This window comes from Cyanistes caeruleus, chromosome 2 (genome assembly GCF_971803275.1).
Source record: "Cyanistes caeruleus chromosome 2, bCyaCae1.hap1.1, whole genome shotgun sequence".
Classification (NCBI taxonomy): Eukaryota; Metazoa; Chordata; class Aves; order Passeriformes; family Paridae; genus Cyanistes; species Cyanistes caeruleus.
The window spans coordinates 83,307,397-83,328,218 of record NC_141702.1 but is presented as its reverse complement, the minus strand read 5'-3'; the positions used below and the strand labels follow the sequence as shown (position 1 = coordinate 83,328,218).

The window sequence follows — 20,822 nt, the reverse complement described above, 5'->3', positions numbered from 1 at the left end:
AGAGGGAGAGGGAGAGGGAGAGGGAGAGGGAGAGGGAGAGGGAGAGGGAGAGGGAGAGGGAGAGGGAGAGGGAGAGGGAGAGGGAGAGGGAGAGGGAGAGGGAGAGGGAGAGGGAAAGCTCTGCCCTGCTCCCACAGCTGGAGCCAGAGCCAGACCTCTCACCCAGGGCAGACGAAGCAGCTCTCGATCTGGCATAAGAGGACGTGCAACTCCTCAGAACGCGGTTGCACCTTCGCCAGATCCCCAGCAGCCAGGCCAGACGGGGGTCCCAGTATACCACCAGAGCCTCAATCAGGGAATCGCCTAATGCGTCCCAAGCCGGCTTCGAAAGAAGCACCCCAACCACAGGGAAAAACCCTTCAGCTCTTCCGTAAGTATACAATTGCCGAAAGTCAGCATTCAAATCATCAGTCCATGCCTGATCCAAAGCAGCACGCTGCAACCTTACAACCAGGGCCTCTGCAGGAGAGAACCCAAAAGCAGCCATAGCTACAGGCTAGAGAATGCCTCGTAACGTCACCTTAAACACACGTCAGGGGTCACCAGATGTTGCCGCTGAAGATGAATAGGTCACACGGACACAGCTCGAGGTGTGGTGAAAGGAAGAGAAAGTTTATTTTTTCTCCCAGGATTTATAGGTTTCTGACCATGGCCAGGGATTGGATGGTCAGGATAACACTTTCCCAACCGCACTGGCCATGAGAGATGCCCATCACAAGACGTGTATCAGAAAGAATGTATACATATCTATGTTTACAGTTACTGTCCTGGGAAAGTCTTAGAAAACTATGTCAGCAAGCTCAGAAGCTGAGTTTTCAGGGCAACTGTGAGGTACCAAGCAATGGTATCTGCTAAAGCTGGTTCCTCCCAACATCTTCAAGGCTCAGTACAAGATCACCTGTGTGCCCAGCACATCACTCTGGAAGCAGCAATAGCAACAGCCATCGAAGTCCTTGACTTTAGTATCAGGCTAGCATGATTAGCTATTTTTCTTCTGAGGCCTAGATGTAACTGAGAAATCAATCAAACTTAAACGTCTACCAGCCTATGAAGGGTGGAAAAGGTGGAGGCTCACAGCTGGTTGTATGATCTGTCATTTCTCTGGTCTGAAAGGCAGGAAGAGGAGAAATGTCTTTGTTCCACATCCCTGCAAACTTTCTTGGCATAATGAGCTAGCCAACTAATAAGCAAGTAATTATACATTGGAATACACAGTTCAGTGGCAATGCTGTCTGTCTGCAGCCATGCTGAGCAATGAGGCAAGAAAGTACTCAGTTCCAGCTCTGCTCATCTCTCTGCCTTTCTGCCGAAGTTTGGGTGAGTCACACCTCAGCTATGTGCTTCAGCCCCCTCCTCACACAGTGATATGCTCCTTCATGCTCACTTTTGATTAGAGCTGCAACTCCTGGCTGAGACAGCCATGCCAGCAGAACCCCTCTGTGTGAGTGCGGGTTCACTTGTGTTCATTTGGAGCAGTGAGGAGATAGGGGATCCTGGCAAGAGATCTCTGCTGGTAAACTGCCTCCCCAGGAGCAGTGTTTCAATGCTACACAGAACTCATACACCTGTCTTGTGTCCAAAGGTAACCCCAGCCCCAGCTTCTTTAAAATGATCAGAGGAACTCCAATGAAAAATATATTGGTAAAGGGAGTTGGTTTTTCTGTAATTTCCTCCCAGTAAGGTTTTTCTGTTAATTTCTTGTATGTAATGTCTAGTTTTACAGTAATGGTTCTTCTAACTCTGAATTGCTGTAGAATTGTGTTATAAACATGGTAAGTTGACACAGGGTATTTCACCGTGGATTTACTAAAATGGATCAATTTACAGAGGAAAAACAAGGATGCTGCTGTGCCTTAAGAATGTGAGCATATTTAAGCATAGAGGCAACATGGAATTGTGTTTCAGACTCACTCCAATGGTAAAGAGGAAGCAGCAATCCTTGGTGCATGTGTGTGTATGTGTGCGTGTTGTGTTTTACATCCTTTCAGCAAGTGCAGTTCTGACCATTTTCTCTTCTTTGCACATTTCTTTTGCAACTTCTGGATTTGTGCAATGAATTTCTAAGGTATTTTCACTTCAACAGGCAGTTAAAAATGTAGTTGTAGTGTATCATGAGACAGAAAAGAATTTAAGTGTGTGTGTGTGTGTGTCTGTGTGTTTGTGTCTGTGTGTCTGTGTCTCTGTCTGTGTGTGTCTGTGTGTATACATACAGGTTAACACAAAAATAAAAATCACTGGATTCTTGAGTCAAGTATTGTAGCAGTGGCAAACAACACCTGAAAATGAAGAGGCAATAGCAACTTTTAAGGGTTATAGACTATACAGCTTATAGACTGTATGTAATATCTAACAAGGAAACTACTTCTGCACAAGTTAACTGAAGGGATTTTATTCTCAAACTCACTGAAAGCAGCTGAGCTTTGTGTGCTACTTTTGCACCATGGGATAGATTTGGGTCATGAGAAGGGAGTGGCTTTTAGATTAGGTCAGAGGGGCCAACTACCCATGACATTTTTGTGTTCCACATTTCTCAAAGCACCTGGACTTAAGGCATCCAAGTCTCCTTAATGTCATACAGGATCAAAACACTGAGATGAAATAATGTTTTTATACAAGCAGTGTATGTGCAGAGACTGCTGAGGAACACAAATGAGGGCTGAGAGACCCAGTCCTCGCAGATGAGCTCAGAGCATCCTCCCTCATGGAAGTAAGATTTGCAGCACTCTATCCCTCCAGACCTCATCAGCTTACAGATCCAAAGAAGGAAAGTTCAGTGGCACTGAGACATGCCTTGCCCTCATGCATTCTCTCCTCAAGCCTGAGTCCTGGGGTGACTTTATAATGCTTGTATCCCCAGTCACCTGGTCTATGTTTGTCGTGGTTTTAAACCAGTAACTAAAAAAACTACTTATTTCTTGTTGTGAGATATGGATTAGAACAAGAGCAAAACAGGTTTAAGACTTAAAAGGAATAAAGACAGTTTATTAACAAACTACAAGAATACCAGAATAAACTTTCAGAAAACCCCCTTATCTTCCACATCTTAACTATTTCTCTGTACACATGACAACATAGAGACAAATAACTTTAGGACTTTGGTGGTTAAAAACAGTCTTAATTCTTGCTACAGTCTTTTATCAGTCTTTGTAGAGAAACAGAAGTCTCTTTCTGTTAGCTTACGGAGTTTCTCACGAGAAAACTATTTTTCATCATAGTTTTCTATTTCTCTAATGCCAGCTGCCCGGAAATCTGTCATTAGATCTTCTCCTCTCATTTCACATCTCTCCAAGGTGTGTATGGGTCTTTGAGCTTAGGGATTTTATTTTTTAAGGATAAGTCATTCAAAGGCAGAAGTTTTTTTCATCTGTCTCTGTGAGCTTTCTTGGAAAACAGTTTTCTTTTTGCCCCCCAAAGCTTTAAAATTTTCACTCAACTCAATTCTAGCAACTCACAGTATTACAAGTACTCTCTCTTTTTTGCTCAAAACTTACACTTTTAATACTCTATTCCTCTCAACACTCATCATGAATTAAAGGAGTCTTTTTATATTATTATTGTCTATTTCTATAGCTTCAACAGAAAGATATTTTAGCTGTAAAGCATCTCTTTATTTTCTCTTTCTTATTTAAACTTAACTCTTTTCTTCACTGTTTTGGTGGTTCTATGATGTTTTCTCTATGTTGATTGTCTCTCTCTTTCTCTGTCTTTCTGAGAAAAGGAGTAATCTGTATGTTTATCCAGGTAGCAAAAAAATTAAAAGCTTTAGGAAAACTGCAAGAGTTCATGGTGTTAAGTTTCAGTCTAGCAGCAAGAACTGAAAACCAAGCTCGGCTGACCAGCGCTGCTTCCCTTCCCCCTCCCCGCCTCCACCCCGCGGCCTTGTCGGCCTGGAGAGGGGGGGGAGGAGGCCGAGACAGAGCCTGCTACCTCTTCAGAAGCCGGAAACCAAAGAGGGCAAGAGAATTCTGTCTGTACTTTTTAAGGGGGTGTTTACAAGTTGAATTCACTTTTTAATGGTCAGATCTGCTGTCAATTCTTGGAAATGACTGATAATTGGTCAGGAGGAAAAACTCCCATCAGCCACCAGCAGCTTCAACTTCCTTTCTTTCTAAGCTGTCTTAAAGGTAAAGCTACCCCATGACAATGTTACATATTAAGTTCTGCACCTTTAAGACTGGCTCTGAGAGCGAAGTGGGGGAAGAAGTGCACAGTTTGTGTTGAAGAAAAACACTTACTCCCCTGCATCCTGCTCCTGGACTGTGGTGTCTGCAGCATGGACAGACAGTGGGGCAGAGCTTCTCTCTGGCTTTCAGTTAGTTTTAGCTAGCTGAGGCAGAGGAATTCCCTGGCCCTTTTTTTTCTTTTTTCCCTTGGGTCTGTTCAAACCTGCTCTGGACTGAAAAACACCCAGCCAAACCCCAGGAGCTCACACCTGTGGTCCATCAGGGCCTGAGCCTCAGCACTTTCTGGTGCCAGAGGGACTGATAAGAACCTGAGCAAGCCGAGCTATACCACATGAAAAGGACTTTTCTTCCTGGATTTGCCATTTCATCAAACAGCGAGAGGTTTTATTATTTAATATTATTCAATTTCTGTTAAATAAACAGTTTTTTTCCACTTCTCTCCAAGGAAATCTCTTTTCCTGAACCAGTTGGGGGGAGGAGCTGCTTGGATTTGCTTTACTGGGGGGACCCCATTTGGAGGCTCTTTCCCATATTTGCCCTAAACCAGGACAAATAGAGTTCTTGGCACCCAACGCGTGGCTTGAGAAAGTGGAAAAAACCTGTACTGATTACTGATTGTATTTTGGTTGTAGTTACTCTGTATTGGGATAGAGCAGTCAGTAGCCATGTTGTTTGAATACATAATGTCTCTCGGGGTGGTTTTTTAGCTAAACCAGCAGCTAAACCAGATAGTGAGCCCAAGCCAGCAGCTAAACCAGACGGTGAGCCCAAGCCAGCAGCCAAACCAGACAGTGAGCCTAAGCCAATGGCTGTTGTTCATACTATGAGAGGCATGAAATTCAAAACCAAAACCAATTGGCCAGTGGATGACGATAATGGTGATGTGGGGGAAGGACCCTCAAGACCAGCAACTGACCCAAACTCAGAAGGCACTAGTGAGCCCTTCTCCCTGAAGGACCTTTGTGGCTTAATAAAGGATTATACTTGATGACCTGATGAATCTATAATTAGTTGGTTAGTCCATCTGTGGGATGCTGCAGGTGAGGCTACAGTTCTGGACGGTACTGAAACGAGGCATCTAGGATCCCTGTTGCATGATCCAGTTATCAACCAAAGAATGATGCGGGGGCTGACCCTTACAGTCTCTGGGAACGGGTCCTGGGAAGTGTGGCACAAAGATATCTGTGTGCAGACGATCTCTATATACAGCAAACTCGTTGGAAAACCATAGAACAAGGGATTCAACACTTCAGAGAAATGGCAGTGGTAGAGATTGTCTTTTTGGATGACCTAAACACTTGGAATCCAGACTTGGTAGCATGTACATCAGTGATGTGGCGAAAACTTGTACGACTTGCACCACAAGAATACACTTCTGTTTCAGCAATGATGAAGCGGGATGACAGGGAGGAGACCGTGCTGGATATGGTGAAGAAGGTCCGAGCATATGCAGATGCCGTGCATGGTCCGATACATGCAAGAATCGCTGCTGTGGAAACATATCTGCAGAAATTCGAAGACAAGATAGAGGAGAATCTCAAGAAACTCACAGAGGACCTTCTTCTAGTCTCAGCAGTACAGAGCAGGAGCCCTGGTACTCAACACAGAAGTTCTCCAGATAGGGAGAGAAAGCTACGAGCTGAGCTGTGGCTCTTCCTGCATGACTGTGGAGAAAACATGAAGAGATGGGATGGAAAATCTACTGCTGCTGCTCTGGCAAAACGGATGCTTGAATTGGAAGACAGCAAAACTCAGAGGGGAAGTTCCACCAAAAAGAAAGCTGCTCCAGTAGCCTGTAGCCAAACTGCTGGGTATGATGATGGCACCATGTCTGATTTCCTTGAAGGAACCTCCAAGACAGATGCACAGAGAAAGAAGAATAACCAGGCTTAGAGGGACCCTGCCTCTAGCCAGGTGGAGACTAGGGAAAACCATGTATTTTGGACTGGGTGGATTTGTTGTCCTGGCACATCAGAACTTAAAAATATGAGGCCTTGGTTGACACTGGTGCACAGTGCACATTAATCCACTCAAGATATGTAGGGGCAGAATCTGTTTCTATTGCTGGTGTGACAGGGGGATCACAGGACTTTACTTTGGTGGAAGCTGATGTGAGCCTGACTGGAAATGAGGGGAAAGACATCACTACCAGGGTAGAGAAACTGTCTGTGAAAGTCCATCACACAGATGCCCATGTCCCCAAGAGTCGGGCTAATGAAGAGCACCAAAACAATGAGCAGGTGGATCAGGCTGCAAAGATAGAGATGTCAAAGATAGACTTAGATTGGCAACATAAGGGCAAGTTGCTCCTAGCTCAATGGGCTCATGATGCCTGGTCATCAGGGTAGAGATGTATTCACCTGCTGCCCTGAGCTATAGGTATGAGCAGAGCAAGGAATGACAGTGAAACAGGCCATATAAGTAATTTTGAATTAAAATATAAGTGTCCACACCAATCTTCCAGTGCCTCTGGAAGAATAAGTACACTGGGGCCACTGTATTTGCAACAAGAACTGTGGCCTCAGGATTTCCAAAACTCAGGTCAAAGCTGTGTTTACTTATAACCCTCCTTGAAGGAGTCTGGGCAGAGGGAATATTGGTCAGGCTTGGAGAGTGAATTTGCAGTAGTGAAGGAAAATAGCAGTCAGCTGGGGAGCTACCAAAAAAAGGCTGGAGCAGGAAGCCTCCACCAGGCACTGGGCTGACTCAGGTATCCAGTCAAAACAGCCAGTGAGGGCCAGGTGAGCTGGGGACTGCACACCTGTTCTTCTGGGTAGAACAAAGCCCATCCCTGTAAAGATCTGACTGTCCAAGTTGTTTGGACTGTGGCAGCGTACATTTGCTTTGACAGCTACAGATTTAATTTTTTTTTCATTGCTGTGTTACAGTGAGAGGCTGGTGGGAAGCTGCACCTCTGAACAGAAGGGTATGGTCCTCCAGGAAGCAGTGGGGCTCTTTCAGGCATTGAATGTGATGTTCTTCTCTGCAGCCTGCCTGGCACACTGTTGGATCTTTCTATAACCAGCTCTGCCAGCTCTTGTGGTCTGGGATGGATAGGGAAGAGAGATTCTGGCAGAAAAATAGTTTACTCTGCAGATAGATTTTAATATCAAAAAAAAAATAGTCTCAGCTTCTTGAAGTGACAACGGCTCTCTCTAAGGACAAAAAGGGTCTGAGGACTTCTTGGGTGTTATTTTAAGTCACTGTATGCTGATAGTATCAGCTTCCCAAAAACAAGTGTGGCCACTGAGCAACCAAAGTGAGAACACCAACTGGAGTGTTTTCTCACCAACTGGAGGTGTCAGGACATGTGAGCCGCACCTGAGTGCTCCACAGAAGTGATTCTGTAGGATGGTTTCCACCTCTTGTCAGGGAGATATGTGCTGTCTGCAGCCAAAGGCTGCCTCCACCAAGGCCTGAACAGGAAGGTCCCGTCTAAGACTTGTATGAGCCGATAAACTATCCCCAGTGTTTAAAACCACTGAAGGGAAATTCAAGTAGCACATTCTCCTGGGAGTGCTGACAAAGGGTTCAAACACAGCCCTCTGTCTGAAGGCATCTACTTCAGAATTAGCTCCTTTACTGTCACCTGCACCACCACCTCCACCTCAGGGCAGAGATCACATGTTTTAGATCAGCCGCCTGTCACTGACAAAAGCTGCAATTGATGTACCTTTTGCCTGTAGTGGCTTAGGGCATGAACAGGGGAGAATCATGCCCGAACCCTTCGTATCTGCTCTTTGTGAAAAAGTATCCCTCTCCAGCCCTGTCTGGGAGACATGGGCTAGGAGGGAGCAGCAAGGCAATAATAGGAAGTGGAAGAAAGGAAGAACAAGTTCCTTCGACCAGCACCAGCTTGACATTTTCTCAATTCACTTTTTACACATGAAAAGGAAGGTGGGAGAGAAGAAGAAAGCATGAATGTAGAAGGAGAAGCAGGCAGAAGAGAAAAAAGATCAAGGAAAAGGTGAAACAAGAAAAATATGTTCCCATTGATGCTGAGGCACTTGTCTGTGCCCCTATTACCAGCCCAAATCTGTCCTAAAGCATAAGAGAAAAAAAAAAAACCTTCAACAAACCAGCAGGATCTCTCTCAAACTAGATATATAGGCTAAGAAGCATAGAGAATGGTAGTAAATGTTGAGTTAAAAGACTGTGGGTTTAGTGCACAAGCAGGGAAGGGAGAAGCGGGAAGGGCACGGGGTGAGCACTTCAGCTAGGGAAAGAAGAGTGGCCACACATTGAGATCACAGGGGCAAGGGATTGCAATGGCTTTCAAATAAGCCTTAATGGGGAAACAGAAGTTTGTCAAAGTACAGTTGGGTAAAGGCAGGAGACAGGAATAGCAGAATCCAATACAATAGCAACCAGCTGTCAGAAATCCCAGCATAGCCCTGTGATTAACAGCATCTGGGAAATGCAGGGAGGGTGGTAAAGCTCAGGTAGGATGAATACCTTAGGTGAAAAATAGAGATGGACTCCCTCTCCATTACTCCTTTCAGTACCAAACACTACCTATGATAAGAAGAGGTAATCAAAAATGCAGAGAATACACGAGAGGCTCAGAGTTACCACTACTGGTGTAAAATGCATCTGGGAAGAAAGTGAGCACAGCATAGGCCTATTCCCTGGAGTGGAGATAAGGAGAACTGAGGACAGCAAAGCAGAACCCTTGGGATTTATTGCACTATCTTGGCATGCTTCATACTGAAAGCAGGAGATACCCAGGAGAATCTAGGACTGCAGAAGCACCAGCCTGGTGTTACGAATGATGGGAAACACTGCTTTAGGCCAGGGGAATTTTTTTTTTTTGCACAGAGATTCTGATTCCAGCACTTCAGAATGGCAAAGTAGGAGTTAGTAATTTTTTTTTTTTTTTTATAGTTTTCCTGGGAAGACAAATTAAACAGAAAGAAAACAGCATACAGTTCAGTTGCATCCTGTCATTGTAGCTTTGACCACCTTCTTGTCTTCCAGGAGTTTGTGTGTTGCAGAGTACCTGATGCTTTTGTGTCTGGTTTGTGTGTAGCAGTTCAAAGGGGCTCCCCTTCCTCACACACACAGGCCTTTCTCCGTTCTCTTTGGCTCCTTTGCTGCTAATTTCGCTGTCTCAGTCAGACACTTGCCCTGTTCCACACAGGAACAACCCTGTGTGCTCAGCTTCTTGATGCAGACCTATGATACAGTTAGAATTCCCTTGTTTTCCTATCTCTCTGCTAACATTTCTGCTGCAGTGCTAACAGAATCCTCCAGCTTTCCCCTTTCCCAACTCTCATCTCTCCTGAAGCATTTGGAGTCACCCTGGCTTTGCCCATTTCCTTTAGGGTGCTCCATTGTGTTTCTTTTCTATTCCTACTTTGTATTTCTACTCCCTTTCAGTAGGCATAGTGAGGGAAATGTTGCAGTAAAGCTTCCATATATGTGTGGAAGAGGGAGGGGAGGAAGAGATCAAACTTCATAGATCCTGGAGACATTCTTGGATGGGCTGCTGAGAAGAAAATGAACAGGAAAGAGGCAACAGAAATGTCAGGCCACAAGCTGAAGAGATCACTGGGACCCAGAGATAGCTGCATCAACCCAGGAAAGAATGAAATGACAGACTGCACCTGAGTATATTGTGAAAACACTGACACAGAGATAATTAATGTTTGTGCAACAGGACCTTGGCCTCACACGGTTCTTCAACCATTTCTTGCCTGATGTCATGCTTTATATGATTTGCTCTCTTTGAACACAGCAGCTGTCCCAGAGACTGTCTACCGCTTAACAGAGCTGTGAAATATAGGTGATGGAGTAGGTATAAATCTTTCAGAGACAGGACTCATTTGACAAGTGGGGTCTTGAGAAGTGACCAGAGACACAGATTCACAGATGGAAAGATGGGACAAATATGTTCTGCAGAAACAGTCGGGGAAGAGGAGAGGCATCCTTCATCTTCGCTTTCTGACAAGTAGAATCACTACAGGGTATGGTTTCCCTATAACAAGTAGCTTGCTGCCTTGCTATCACCCATTGGAAACTCCATAATTATGAATGCTATGATTTATTAGGCCTCAAGCAATAAATATTAATTACCTTATTTAGCAAATACAGTTATGTTCTTGGGGTTTGGCAGTATTTTTTCGTATTTAGAATATACTTTGTCAGTTTACTTTGAAATTCATCTTTCATAAACATTTGTGCCAGTGAAACATGAGTATGTGCATTGAATACTAACTCAAGAAAGGGGTGGGAAGCATACATTTTTTGTTTTGGTTTTTTTTTACTCATTAGCCAGATACCTAATTAATACTCATTCAAACACTGAGGGACTAATCCATAATTTAATGAGAATCCCTGAAAAAAACAGCATATAAATATCCTTATTTCAAAATTATGCATAGAAAAGAAAAGGCTCATGTCTCCATGGTTTTATTTTATCACCATGAAGTTTCCTGGATCTGCAAACATCTCTTCATCTTATTTTCCTTTGGTTGCCTTTGGCCTGCTTTGTAGAGATGTAGACAGTTTTACTTCGTCTCATTATCATCAGCTTCCTGCTTCTCCTCATGCCCTGGCAAAGGAGTTGATCCACCTGTGCTCCTGGTACTGGCTGCCTCCTTCTACATGCACCCTTTATTAATGTTGCAGCCACCCACTGCAGGAAGGATTAAATCCTTCTTAAATAAGGGCATATTGTATTAAAGAATAAATTTGCTCACATCAGGTGCTTTCATAGGTGCCCCGCTCTATCCTGTCAGCAATGGAAAGGCATCTTAAGAGTGTGAAAAAATCACAGTTTCTTGGAAAATTTTCCCTTTGTTACAGCAAAAAGAAATACAAAGGAAAGAAAAAAAATCCTAAATCACCACAAAAACAATCAAGGCAGTTTTAGACTGGTGGTATTCTGATAAGTGATAGGATAGAGTCTGTGGGAAATTGCCTGCCATGCCTCCCACATAGGGTCTAGGGGGTGATGCTATCCTGTCTGTATTGCTGCTCTCTTCCTGGTGCATGATACTGCTTTTTGCTTTCTGACTGAGCACCCTTCACAATAGGAATAACTACTTGCTAATTAAGGGGTATGTGTATTAATTGCTTGTTTGGTAGAGCATGACTGAGCAGCCATATAAAAGATATGGGTCTTTGGGCCATATCTTTTGATATTTTATTTTATTTTTTAATTACATTTTTATCTAGGGAGTGACTTGTTTACATGACAACTCAGTGCCTGACGGGTCCCGCACCCCTCGCCAGCTGCCGCGGGGAGCGGGCGTGGATGCAGGGCCGCGGGGCAGGGTAGGGAGCCTCCGGGGGCAGCGCGCCAAGCCCACGCGTGGCCGAGGCGGGGGGCGCGCAGGGGCCAGCCCCGAGGAAGCGCCGGAGAGGACCCGCTGGCGCTAAGGGACACCCACATCAGCCCGTCCCCGGGAGCCCCGGCTAGGCTATCGCTGGGGAAGAGGAGAGCCGGAGCCCGGCTCCTAGGAGCAGGACTCGCCGCTAAGAAGGGTTTACACGGCGCTGGCTCTGCTTTACGGTCTGGATCATTGCTATGGACCCGGGTGGGCTCGCCAGCTTGGGGGCAAGCAGGTCTAGGCTTCCCAGAGGTAGCATTTTATCACCCTATCAAAGCAGACGGAGATAAGGATGGCAAAGCAGCGCCCCGCGTAGCCTCGGCTGCCGGTGGTGATGCTCGGGGCTCGCGCAGCATCCTCTTCCTCCTCCCGGCCTCTCTCCCGGGCCCTGCGCGGGGAGGGGCACGGGGGAGCGGGGTATGCACAACTTCCCCGCTCCGGATTTCATGCAGGAGCATCACCACCGCCCGAGCCGGCAGTCCGGCGAGTACCGCGGCCCCCGCAGCCACGCACCGCGCTGGGGCTCCGGCACAGCACCACCGCCCCGCAGGAGCGCCGCGCCCCGCAAGCATGCACAAGGCAGCCCGGCCAGCCTGCAACCTACCTGGGGAGCCCCAAAAAACTTTGTTAGCACCAGGGAGCGCTAGTACGGGAGACACCCCAGAAATCTGCGCTGCCCCCATCCCTTGGCATCTCAGGTCCCAGCCGGGAGGAGGCGACCTCGTCGTGAGGGTCCTGAGGATGAGTACCCCAGACTGACAATCGGTCTCCCGCCCGAAGCAAGTCCCTCTTTCTCCCACCCCTGCGCTCTTGTCTATAAGTGGGTCGGGGCGAGGTGCGGGGGGGGGCTCGCAGAATTGGACAGGAGGGAGGGCTCTCCCCAGCACGTCTGCCTTATTTGGCTATTTTTTATTATTATTTTTTTTTTTTTTTTTTTAAGAAGGGGAATGAAATGGTAAAAAAGGTAGGGGGAAAACCTGGAAAGCCAACAGAGTAGAAAATGAGACGCGGCTGGCAGAGACGGTAGGCAGGGAGGTGTGAGGTACCCTCTGGCCAGTCCCGCTGGCGGGCGCAGGAAGTCCCGGACGCCCCGTCGGAGGACGGTGGCGGCTGACTGGGGAGCGGTGACGTTCCCAGCAACTTTTGCAGGAGATTTTGGCGCTTCAGGAAAAAGCCATGAGGTAGAGACCTCCCAAGCTGTTTCCAGCTGGCGTCTGGAAGGAGTGGCTCAACTTTGTTCAGCTTCTTGTCCCTCATGTTCTCATGTTCGGCCACTTTCGAGGTACAGCCTGTTAGCTCCCACTAGGAGCTCCAGCAGCCGTCGAGGGAGAGAGACACGGGCCTCTCTACAGCTGCAGATCCGCTGCGAGGCGGGCAGAGCAGGCAAGCACGGAGGCGACGCACCCACACGAGGCTGGCACACATCAGGGAAAGTTCTGAAGGGCGAAGGACCTGGCAGGCTGGGTAGGAGGCGAGGAGAGCTGGGCTGAGCTGTAGGCGCAGCGAGGGTGCGTGGTCTATCTGCTCCTCGGTTGCTTCTCCCTTCAGGCTGGTTGGGGCGGTGCAGTGCAGCTGGGGGAGCTCTTGGGAGCTGCTTTAAAAAAAGAAACAAGAAAAAAGAAAACAAAAACCTTCCAGGATTTGATTAATTACAACAATTCCCTCCTCGGAAGATCTGGAAAAGAGTATCGAGAATCACCTATCCATTCCTCCGCCTTTCAGCAGCTGGCTCCTAACCCCCACCCTCGCTTCCCCCCTTCCCCCTTTTTCTCCACCTCCTTCTTCTCCCCGTCCGCTCCAGGGGCTGCGGCCAGAGCCTCGTCAGGAGGAGGGAGGATGAGGACTCACTCAAGTTGGCCCTAGTTGGCAGCACTTCGGGCAGCGCGGGACTTGGGAACGCACTCGGCAGCTCCCGCTGAACAAAGGAGCCGGTTTCCCGCAGAGATCGGGGGACAGCGCTGGGCTGGCCCGGGCCCTGCTCCTGCCCTAGCCCGGTCCCGGCCCGGTTCGCGGCTGCCTGTTCGCCTGGAGATCCTCGAGCAACCTGGCGAGGGGAAGCGGGAAGCAGCACCACTCCGCGTTTCTGTTGTCCCTGCTTCCTTCTTTTGCTCTCTCCCTCCTTTTTCTTTTTTATTTTTTTTTAATATTTTTTTTCCCTAAATCTTAAATTTTACCCCCAGGCCGCCTCTGTGTGGGGGGTCCCCTCCGCCCGAGGGGCGCCGGTGCCCGGCGCGAAGAGGGGCGCATGGGGCGGTGTTTCGGGAGGCTTTCGGCTGCTCCTTGCTCTCCCGCCGGATGCTGCCTGAGCCGTTTTGGCTGGTTTTTTTCGCCGGCGATGAAGGCTCTGTCTTGAAGATGGACATGATCTGTTTTTTATTCCTGTCTCTGGTGCCGGTATACAGCAGGGGACAAGGGGTGTACGGTAAGAGACGTTGTCGCTGTTTGCGAAAGAGGGTTGAGGGGTGGGGGGCGAGGGCGCAGACGGCGGCGGTGGGATCAAAGTTAAAAAGCACCTGCAGGAGAAAGTAAATTATGCCGCTGAACCTCGTCTCAGCCTGAGCGGAGAGACTGACGCAGGAATAGGGCTTCTAGTGCCTGTAGATACTTCAGAATTCCTCGCCGTAACCTCTGGTCGCCTCCCATGTACGAGTCCGCCGAGATGGCACGCAGGGACTGTCGGTGGGACTGCCGCCTGGCGAGCGACTGGAGCCCCGGCCCTATTTGCCGTCTCCCCACCCGCCTCGCATGGGGACGCCACGCTGATGCCGGTGGGGGCGGCTCCGGGAGCACCTTCGAGTTGCATTTTCTTTGGGGCAGGGGGCGGACGGAGGATGTCTTCTCGGTGATGCGCCTGCGGGTTTCCTTGCTCTCAAGATCACGGACACGGGGAAGCAGGGAGACAGGCAGCCGGGCTGCCCGGTCTCGTTCCCTGCGTGTCGGGGGCTGTCCGCTCCCGCCACCGCCACGGCTCCACCCGGCTCGGCGGGGTCAGCTACCTGCTGCTCCCTACGGCCAGCCTCGCCGGGCTCCCCGGGGGGCGAGGCGAGGCTGGTTTTATACCTTGTGGAACTTTGCTGCTGATTTTCTTCTTAAGGTGATGCAAATGGGTGGGTGGTGGTCTGTGGCAGAGAGGATGCCGAGCAGATTGATTTATTTTCTTCCTTTTTTACTATTATTATTTTTGCATTTACGGAGCGTACTTCCTCTCCTTGTTTGCAGGCAAGGTGGCAAATGGCGAGCTCGGGTGGTCTCCTCATGAGAGGTCTGACTTCCGCAGCCCCTCAGTGCGAGGGCAGAGATGGGGGATGACACCCGTGCCGCTGAGCACAAACCCCGGGTTGAAAGAGCACCCGGGATTTACTTTAGCCAGACATGCAGCCCCCCTTTCCCTCTCACAGCTCTCTCTGAATTCTTGCTTTACAAGATCTGCATTTCCAATACACTGGGAAAAAATAAATAAAAGCTACCCACAAGACTTGTCTCTCATAACAAGCCGGCTTTATCTTGGCTTACAACTCAGTTGTGCTTTGCTGTTAAGTCCTTCTGGAAGGCATGCCACTGCCTCTAACAAGCCGAGCTCTGAAGAGAGACCCCAGTGAGAGAATCCAGCCCCCCCGCTCCCTCTTTTTTAACAGCACGCAGCCAGTCTCTTGTGTGAGCTCTGGCAAAGATCAGTTCAGTCTCACTGACTATGGGTAAGTCTTTGTAGGTCACTTTTTAATGATGTATTTCTTTAATGGAAACAATTCCTCCTTTATCCTTGAGGACTGGGATGTTAATTTGAGTTTGGGTCTGTTTTGTAAAATAACCGTTTTATATAGAGGGTTTATAGCTTTATTTTTTTCTGTCTTATTTTCAGTATATGTGTTTTTTCCCAGTCCGCATATCCAGACAAGAATTGTATGACCCTTGAAAGGCTGGAAAGATGAGGAGTAGAACGAGCTGTGGTACAGAAATATGGGCATATAATTTAATCCTTTAAAACAGATAATCTGCTTCTAGATGAACTTCTATTATTTCACTGCAGTGTGCTTGCTGCTGAATAGCTGTCAGTTGCTGTAGAATGGACTCACTGCTTAGGATTGTAGCAAGAGGGACAGGGCTTAAAAACAGATTTGCTTAAATGTGCTTTAGAGGGTTGCCTGTTGTATTTTTTCATACACTTAAATGAACTTGCATTTTACAGAGTTGCTGCCATTAGATCTTCAGAATTACTTCCTGATGTTTTTGTCTTTTTCTCTCAGAGAGAGATTGAAGAAGCTGTGTACAAAAGAAAGCACAGATGCATACATACACTAAGATAAAGGCATTCTTTTAAGCCAAAATGGTCCATTACTTCTATCTGTCCTCTTACTTAACTACACAAAGGGGAAATCTAGTGTCTTCCTTCCTCTTCCCACCTCTACTGCTTCAAACTATTGAACAGGAGCCTTAATACGCAGTTGTTGCTGAGTGCAGCTCAGAGCAGTGTCTCATGGAATCAGCACACTGCAAACTTGGATGGTGACTAATAGTTTTCATATTGTCCTTACCAATTCTGCCTTCAGTCCACTACCCAGGCTGATTCCATGCCTTCTGCAGCCAGCACTGTTTCTTTGGATGTGAGATTGCTGTTACTGATGGCTCAAGCAGAGCTAGATTAATATTGTTATATGTGCAAGGATAAATAAAAAGCAGCATTAGAAATTAGTTCCACTGCTGCCCCTCCCCTCCCCCTCATTTGGGTTTTTTCTCTGTATTGGTCTCTTGCCATAGCTTTAAGCTGTACTTCAGCATTCTGTGTTGTGAATGTTGATCTCATGTGGCACCTAATGTAAAAATGATGGGAACTCAAGTGTCATGGTTAAGATCTCTTTTCCTGCCTTTGCATATTGGCAGTGGAGACTGGGGGAGGCATCTATATGGGTCTATAAATATATTTTACTTTAGCAAATCTCTTGAGATTAAATCAGATTAAACAAGATAAAGTATCCATGTGATGTACCCTTTAAATAATACACCCGCATGGATGTGCACAAAAGACCTCTGTCTGGGAGAGCAGAGTTGTTGGAGAGGTTTATTGAGATGAATGGTATAAATAAAATGTGTATAAGGGGGGTTCTGGGAAAGAAGCATTTGCAGTCGAGATACAATTTAATTAGGAGTCAAGGTGCTTTTTGCCTGCTACCTGAAGAGGCTTGTTATATAAATTGGCATTTGTTGTAATGACTGAAGTGTGTCTGAAAGCCTCTTCTCATTAGCTGACCCATTCTTTCAGCCTTGTTTGTTGCAGTGAAACAAGGCTGGCCTGATGGGGAAGGCAATTCAGCAGGCTGCCAAGAGGCAACTTTTATCACTCTTTTGTGGTAGTCTTTTTCCCAGACTGCGTGTGCTTTTTAGTCCTGATATGTTAATGCTGCTGGTCAAGATGAGAAGCCAACTGTTAACAGATCTCTAGAAAATTTCAGAATTGAGGAGGAGGAAGGAAGAGGTAAGGAGACAGGGGACTTGCCCTTCGAGCCTTGGAGTTACTAACACTTAAAGACTAAGACTGAGAGGGGAGGATTGGGGCGTGGTGGTGGCATTCAAAGGGAAAAGTATGCCTCTTGCCTCCCACTCTGCTTTCTAGATTCCAGGACTTGGGTAGCTCTGGTTTGGTGTGCATGGTGCTGCTGCCTTGCTTGCTCCATGTGCAGTCTATAATTAACATTTCTGGGTTGTCTTCCAATTAGCACAGTTCCACTGATCAGCAGCAGCCTCTCAGGCAAAATAAGAAAGTGGGATTTTTTTGTCCCCTGCCTCTCCTAATTCAACTGCAGAAAATACATTCCAGGAATGAGCATCACAGTGTGTGGTGAGGGGCTACATATACAGCAAGCTGATGGAAAGGGAATAAAAGGAAATGTTTAGGCTGGGCACCAAGGAAAGGTGCCTGGTATCATGATCAGAGGGACTGTATGGGCTGCACTTGAAACTGGTAGGGTGAAGCACTTTGAATGTCGGGTTGTCCTACCCTGGCTTCAGAAGAGGGGAATAAGTGACCTGTTAAGGCTCTTTGTTTTAAGAGACACCATCACATTGAATCATCCCTGAGATGCCACTACAGACAGAAAAAAAACCCCAACAAACTAGTGGAAGATTGTTTTATTGTGTCTGTGATGGAGGAGTGTCATAGTAAAACATGTCTGGTGTTTAGGCCACGAACATCCACACTTTCTCATTTCATGTACGCATGACATGATTTGTTTCCTGATCGTTTTACCTGTTCTGTTTTGTTTTGTTTTGTTTTTTTCAAGTAAAAACATTTTTCCTAGAGTTTTTTTCAATACAGGCTGCCTCACACCCTCTTGCAGCCTGTATGCATCCATATCTTCTGCTGACAGTTTTTGGGGTGCAGGCACTCTAATGTCACCTGGAGCCTGCTTTTCTGAATCCATCCCTCTCATGTGCCTCTGCTTAGAGCTGTTTTGCCATCAGTAACAGGGGGCCAAGATGTGGAGCTCTTCAGCTACCTTGCTGTCGTCTCAGTGCACCCTGTGTCCTCAGAAAAGGCTGTAGAGATTGCTGGCTAATGTAATGATGGAGGTGGCTCCTGTGAGCCACTTCTTTGCTGATTGTGTTGGGAAAATGCAACGCTTGAGCACAGTGGCCCTCCAAACATATGTGTGTGCATACATATATACATGGATGTAGATACATCATCTGTGCTCAATCATTTCTTAATGATTGTGTTAAATCTGTCTTGGCCTAGGCTGTATACAGTCTTTTGAGGAATGAATTTGATTGGAGTGCCATAGGAATAGTTTTGCCAGTGGACTCTGTTGGTCTAAAATTTGCGTTGTTCTTGATCAGCTCTTTAAGGTTGATGTATTAAATCTGTCCAGCTCAGTGCTTCAGAATGCCTTGCTGTTCTTCAGTTGTAATGTGTCAGAGTCACTCTTCTGTGACACTAGAGCCTCTGGTTTTAGGTCAGGTGAGTAGCTTCACACAGCAGATAAGCCTTCAGCTGACTTTAATATGCAGTACTAGAAAACTGACATTATCCTCTTGACAGGTTGTTTGTAACTTGCTGGATGAAGTCAAAATATTTCACTATAGGTGTCATCAGAAATCACCATCCTATGCTAATTTTTGTGGGAACATGAAGACAGATGTTGAATAATTTGACATGAGCAGGACAGTTTTTAAAATTATCATCGTGTTGGGTTCACAGTGGAGTTTCTGAAATATATATATGATTTCAGATGAGTTTTAAAGAGTGGGAGGTAGGTGTAGTAAGTGACTCCCAATAAGTGGAAGATGCAGCAGAAGATGGCCCTGGAGGTTCAATACAGTTATTCAGTAGTGGCAGCAAGGGGTGCTGTGCTGCTGAGGCTGCTGTTCTTATTTTAAAGAAAAGATAAAAATGATTTCCGTGCTGGTAACTCAGGGATCTTGTGACACTTCCCATGGAGTGTCCTACTGTTTTGCCTGTGTTTTGGTGAGTTACTGCTATTCTGCTTGCTTGAATAGTGTAGTTTCAGGCTTCCAGTCCCTCCCTCCATACACACTGTGCTCTCTTGGTTCATTAAGCATAGTCTATTAGCATTAAACTAAGAACTATGCGAGCATGGCTATGGATTGTTATTGGGGGGGGGGGGAAAGGGGAAAATTGCCTTCTGCCCATGCTGATAAAAGCAATAGAAAGAGATGCATTTCTACTAGTGAAAGATACCTTGGGGTGGAAGGGGTTTCTTACTCTGTTCATGGAAATGTCCTGAACCCTATCTGCAGAAGGCTTCTTTAGGTGGCATAAGGTAAGTCGACAGGCAACTGGTTTGCATATGTAGCTCTGGAGAGCCAGAGTTCTTTGGTGAAAATCTCATCAGGTGAGATGCTAGTATTTTTTGTGCAGAGGGGTTGCTGTGTTGTGTCATCAGAAGGGGCTGTGTTTTGCTGTGGGGAAGATGAGCTGTCTGGACAAGAGACAGTGGATAATGTTGGTTTGTTCTTGGAAAGGCTGTGGGTACCCACATCTGGTGATACAATTCATGTTTATTTAGGTCATACCAGGTAGCACAGATCTTAGGTACACTGAAAGTATTAAGAAAACTGTGAGACCATTTCTGCTCTCAAGCAGTTAAGGAGAACACACCAAGTGCCTGTGTTCCAGATACTTTCTGCTGATCATCTCTGGTGTGGTACATGTTTAAATTCAAAAGAGTAAAATGTGCCAGTGTCCCCTGGGTTTGTGGAGGAAAGGGGAGAGCTATGGCATTGATATCACACAGCAGAACGCTGATCTGGGAAGGCCTTCAGGATCCACCAGAGAAAGTGATGCGTTGAGAAGTGGAAAAGGAGAATTTTTGTGTTTTATGTCTCTGTGCCCATGTTTAACTGGTGAGATCTCTACTCCGGTAGCATCCAAAGTGCTTGGATTTGAAAAGAAAAAAGAGCTTTCATCTGCCCCTCATTTGGGGAAGGTGATTGGAGAAACAGTAAAAGTTGTTTCTTATAGCTAAGCACTTGCCTACTATTAAAAAGAAGAAATTAAATGTGTGACAATGCATGGAGCTGAGACTCAAAAGTTCTTGATTAAAGACCGAAGAAAGAGGTCAAGAAGTGGAACAGGGAAAGGAGATCCTGGACTTGTCTGAATCAAATTCAAACGGGAAAAGGGCTGTAACCAGGGTTACCTGGGACAGCACACGATGGGAGGCAGAGAGCCTTTGGGCGCAGCGTCAGGTGTTTATGTTTCTTCCGCTTCTTTTCTTAAGGACTTCTACTGAGTAAGAAAGCGCCGCCGCACGCGGTTCCGGCTTCCCCTCCCACCCGAGGAAAAGGCTGCCCGTCTTCCCCCGTCCTGGCGACGGGCTCCTCTCCAGCTGTGGCTGCGGGCTGCTGTGCGGCAGAGGGAGGCGTTGTGCGGCCCCGGCGGGGGTGCCCGGTGAGCGCCCCTTTCCCGGGAGAGAGTGGGCCGGGACATCCTCAGCACACGCTGCCTCTGCGGCAGTAGCCGCGTCCCGGCCGGACACGCGTGGGGCGGGCTCAGGGCGCGGCCCCGGCTGCCGGGCTGCACGGGGAACGCGCGGAGGCGACTCGTTCTTCCCGTGGCAACCTTGGCGGGCTTCGGGCGAGACTCCGCTGTCCATCTTCCCGGCGTCTTCCGGGAGGCTGTGTTGGGAGCAAGGGCCCGGGGTGGAGCTGTCGCTTCCAGGTTTTGGCGCTGGCTGCCTGCGTGTGGCTTTGCATCTGTCCCGGGTTTGTTTTAGGATCTGGAGCTCTATAAAATTGTACCCAAGCACTAAATAATCAATTCCTCGTCCCCGTTTTTAGTTTTGGTGTT

General features: G+C 47.2%; 1 protein-coding gene across 4 annotated transcripts in view; it reads left to right on the top strand.

Annotated features, from left to right (window-relative positions):
- The first annotated feature begins 12,979 nt into the window (after positions 1–12,979).
- MDGA1 (MAM domain containing glycosylphosphatidylinositol anchor 1) overlaps positions 12,980–20,822 on the top strand; it is a 229,423-nt gene continuing 221,580 nt past the window's right edge. For 2 of the 4 annotated variants that reach the window (XR_015283587.1, XR_015283586.1), the window contains exon 1: positions 12,992–13,940. Coding sequence is in view for 1 of the 4 variants with exons in the window: in XM_023924414.2 (XP_023780182.1) it covers positions 13,814–13,940 (127 nt within the window). In the remaining 3 variants the exon portion in view is untranslated. Of the gene's footprint in view, positions 13,941–20,822 lie in introns of all 4 variants that reach the window. The other 2 variants (XM_023924414.2, XR_002863611.2) reach the window with 2 other exon arrangements.